This window comes from Tigriopus californicus, chromosome 5, assembly GCF_007210705.1.
Source record: "Tigriopus californicus strain San Diego chromosome 5, Tcal_SD_v2.1, whole genome shotgun sequence".
NCBI lineage: Eukaryota > Metazoa > Arthropoda > Copepoda > Harpacticoida > Harpacticidae > Tigriopus > Tigriopus californicus.
Genome location: NC_081444.1, coordinates 2,589,306 through 2,593,885, shown reverse-complemented (window position 1 = coordinate 2,593,885; position 4,580 = coordinate 2,589,306). Strand labels below are relative to the sequence as shown.

The following is a 4,580-nucleotide window of genomic DNA, read 5'->3' as shown; positions in this document are numbered from 1 at the left end:
CCCCGTTCATCTAATCATCTTCGCGATCTCCATTTTCCCTGTCTTCGGTGCGCGAATCCGCTCTGTCGTCGTCTTCTTTCTCGTCGTAGTTGCGACCATTCTCAGCCGGTGATCGAGAGCGACTTCTGCTACGACTGCAGGATTTCTCGCGGGAGGCCGATCGCTCTCTACAATGGTGATTCACATCAGTCTAAAGTTTCCTAATCCCCGGATGGTCACTCACTCAGAGACTTACCTTGATTCCTTCTTTCCGTTGTCGCGCTTCTCTTCGACCAGTTCCTTGGATCGAGATCGCGAGCGGGATCGAGAAGCTGATTTCGCCTTGACTCCTTCACCGGATCTGGATCTGAATGAAATCGCGAAAACGAACCTCACCATGAGTTGAGTCAGTCGGCAAGTCGGTCAACCACCTTACCTGGAGCGGGATCTAGATTTGGACTTGGATCGAGATTTTGTCCTGGAGCGTCGGGGAGATCTACTGCGAGAGCGGCTTCTGGATCGGGACCGACTCCTACTATCTGATCGAGAGCGGCGTCGACGCGAGGCTTCGATTAACTTGATCTTGCGTCCATTCAGCTCGGTTCCGTCCAGTTTCTCAACGGCGGTTTTCATGTCATCGAAGTTGGCAAACTCCACACAACCCTCATTGCGGCGGTTCTTGTGGGCATCGGCGTAAGTGACCTCTCCAGCTTGGCGCATGTAGTCCTTGAGGTCCTTAAAATTGGGCGGAAGAACAAACGCATGAGAGATCGAGAAGCAGGCAGAGGTAAGCTTTACGGGGGGAGGAGGAACTAATAAGTGTCTGCAATTACTTCGAAAGCACAAATCAAATCCAAACAAACGCCAAAACAGTTGATTGCTCCGGGTGTAGTCAATAGTCTTCGTGGGCTTCTTGCTTGTATCAATGGGGCCCAGGGGCTTCTTGCCCTCTGGATTTGGGGCGGTCATCATCTTTTCGCCAAGTGCCACCGGGCCCTCTGGACTCTGCTTGATTGGAACATGATGAATGGCTGTACAGTCAATTGGACACAAGTGTTTTTTTTTTTTACATGCTACAAACTAAACGTACTCGGAAAGATATGGAAAGGACTGAGCGGCAGAAACAGTGACAATTGTTTCAAAATGACGAGTGACCTCATTTACCTTTTTTCTCTTTGGCTTTTCGGGTTAGCGTGAAGAAGCAATGTGAGCTAAACATCGACAATTGCCGATGAAGAAGATATTGTGAAATCGTACACATGGTATTGTCGGTCGTTTCTTTTTTGCCTTCAAAGTGCTTGGGACTAAGATGTGGGTCGTTTGAAATGGGCCAAGAGCTCACTGAAGCATCGGCATCGGGAACATTGCGTATCATCAAGGCTGCTCGAAGAGACCAGGATTGGTCTTTTGAGGGTCAGGAAATGGAAAGGCCAGGTCAGAGGGATAAAGAAAAAGGTTGACGGCCCGAAATCCACAGTCCCATCGTATGGACGGCAACACGGCAACACGATGTGCTTCCCAAGAGAGCACGCCCAATCTTTCGCTGGATGGTGGGGCTTTGGGCCCAGGCCCATTGGGAGAAGGGAACAGGTGAGGAAACCCTCCACCCGCATCGAAGCCATGGAGATAGAGAGTGGGATCGATGGGCCAAGTTCGCACTTGGCGGGGAGTGAGTGGCCATCAAAAAGAGAAGCATGATCTCTCACTCACTCGTTCTCTCTTGGTCAGGGACAGCAACGCACACGGAGGACCAGGGATAAGTGAATTGAACAACAGGGGGTGGGATCTCTCGTCTAGGAAGGAGCCCCTTGTAAGGAACGAATGGATTGCCTCATTTTGAAGCCTTGGCCGGTCTTTGCGATCGATCATGGCGTCATCGTGAGAATTGCGTGTACGGATCTATCTCTCCCTCCCTCGCTCGCTCATTGTGGAACTTGCGGCAGCTTCATTTTGCATCGCTTTGTTTGCTCGCTCGCTCACTTGTCTGTCTGTCTGTCTCGCTCTGTCAGTCTGGCATCATGATTGACAAGGGCGGCTGCTGTGCGGCTGAACCCGACCTCAACTCGATCAGAGTGACAGAACACAAGTGGTGGCAAATGGCATTTTGTCATCACACCCCTCGGTCATGATTTGGTTCTGGCAAAGAGCAAGTTACAAAACAAGGCTTTAATTCCGGATGACATCACAATGATACACATTCTAGCTTAGGGTTAGGGGGGGGGGATTGATCGAAAGAGGGGGGAGAACAATGATAGCGAAATGACTTGGGGACAACCTAGGGAAGGCATGATTTCGCGGCTCAAAATGGCTCCAATTCGTCACGGGGGCACAGATCGGAAGATCGGATCTCGCGTTTAGAAGTGAGTGAAGAGTTCAAGAGGCAAGTGTGAATAAATTGGGAAGAAAAAAAAGAAAGAAAGAGAGACGAGATATTTCAATGTCACGCTAAAATGACACGTGAAAGGTACGAAAGCAGCAATCTCTCTCAACTTGTGCAAGGGCTGTAGCTTGATTTCGACGCTATATTCAATGGCCGAGCCCCAAAACCGGACACGCACAAACAAACTGGTCCCACACTGGCCAAATTTGCAGGAAAGGCAAGAAAAGAAGTCAATGGTCCGACCCGAACCCCGCCCACACTTACCTGCCAGCTCACACGGCTCGACAAATTCTCCACAATGACCTTATGGTCGGTCCTGGTCGGCGGACCGTACTTCTCCAACCAAACGGGGCGACCGCGGGAGTCGCGACTTTCGCGGCGATCGCGACCGCCACCTCCGCCCCCGCGGGGTGATCGATCGCGGCGACTTCCGCCCCGATCTCCGCCGCCTCCTCGGTCACTCGTACCCCAACGTTCGCGGTCCCGGCCATGAGGCGTGCCCCGGGCAATCTCCACATTTACCCTAAACAGCGGGATCTCGTTCAGAGCGAGGGGTTAGTGGGTAACTCGTCCAAGATTCAGACTTACCTCTCGCCCAGGACATCCTTGCCATTGCATTCGTACACGGCATCGTCAGCGTCCCGATAGTCTTCGAATTCGACAAAGCAGTAGCCGTTCTTGAGTGAGATCTCCTTGATGCGGCCGTATTTGCGGAAGAACTTCTCCACATCCCGTTCCCGGGCTCGATGGCTCAAACCCCCTACATAGACACGGGTGGACATGATGGTGGTCTGCAAAATAAGCCACGTCTTAGAGGGGATGGCCAAGACGAGCCCGCCCCGTGGACTGGCCTGGCATGGGGCCACATCAGCGCCACAAAGGCCGGACCAGGCCAGCTCATTGACCAGGGAGCACCAAGCACCCTGGGCCTGTGGAACCCAGTGAGCCGGGCGCTTTCTCAATTCAATTAGCCTCTGGTGGAGGTCTGGTGGGGGCTACCAAGGCCCACTCCACTCTACTTTGAGGGGAGGATGCACCTGGTCTAACCTTTGGGCCTGATGCCCGGACCAGGCTGATGGCCGCCGTTTCAGGTCAGGCCTCAGGTTGACGCTGGGACCGGGCCTGCCTCGAATCGGATTGATGAGGCCTTTAAAAAATCCCACGCCTTAGCCCAAAGCCGACACGTCAACTCTCAATCGGGCCAGAATGGGGTGGGACCCATTCACGGCCGGGGGGAGGGGCCCAAAATCAAGGCTCGAACTTTCAATCCCACCAAGTCATCCGATCCCCTAGGTCATCAGGTTTTCCGTTTAAACATTATCCTCCATCGATGACTTGGCGGTACTACTTTTTATTATACTTAACCTCACACGATATGAATAATCACCCTTAAAGTCTCCATCTCAATCATTGAACATTGGGCCACCCATCCAAAAATGAGCACCGCCCACTAATCGGTGAAGAAGAACGTGCATTTTTGGGCCCGCAGTCAATAATTGGCCACGGAGACGTTTACATATTTCAGATGACCTCCTACGGTTGAGGTGTATCCTAGGGACCGACCCCAAACGAGCCCGTGTCATCTCACCTGATACTTGTGGCGAGGATGGGGGTGCCAGGCGCCCTGACAGAGCTACCACGCCCACTGCGGCCCAGACAACAATGGCTGGATGGGTGGATGGATGGATGGATGCGGGTGCTGGCCGTCCACGTCTCTGCTATAAGGCACACACCACACGTACGTAACTCTGAACGTAATCTGTAACACACACTTGGCCGACGTAGAACACACCAAACCCACGAAACCCACCAACTAGAGGGCTTGACTGGCTTGACTGGCTTGGCTGGCTTGGCTGGACAGTGGACGACGTGGACTGCCCGCTGGCCTCAGAGCTAGAAATGGCGGAAAGACAGCTCAGGGCGACCCAGCCCAGGGAGTCTGGAGAAAGCCCTCTAGGCTCAGCCAGTCCTCGGAATTTTCCCACCCACCATATTGCCGACTTGGATCCTGGTGGGATTACTCTGGGGCTGAGGTCTAGGAGCATGGTCTGACCTTGCCCAACCAGTAGGGATCAAGTTGGGCCGGACTGCTTGGCCATCGGCCAGCCCGGGCAGATGGATCACGTCGTAGTAAATCCTTGTTATAATCATTGAATTTATCCTTTTCATTGGCCTCTGCCTGCTCTCGGGGCGGACAAACCGCGGGAGAAATACAGGAATA

General features: G+C 53.1%; 1 protein-coding gene across 2 annotated transcripts; it reads right to left on the bottom strand.

Annotated features, from left to right (window-relative positions):
- Window positions 1-2: 2 nt before the first annotated feature.
- On the bottom strand, window positions 3-4,149 carry LOC131880111 (serine/arginine-rich splicing factor 5-like; the record flags this gene model as incomplete). 2 transcript variants are annotated; one of them, XM_059226625.1, is given in 6 exon segments in its annotated part: window positions 3-167; window positions 236-340; window positions 416-714; window positions 2,624-2,882; window positions 2,948-3,150; window positions 3,948-4,149. In XM_059226625.1, coding segments are annotated over 5 exon segments (1,014 nt in total). In that variant the 5' UTR covers window positions 3,142-3,150; window positions 3,948-4,149.
- Window positions 4,150-4,580: the final 431 nt, after the last annotated feature.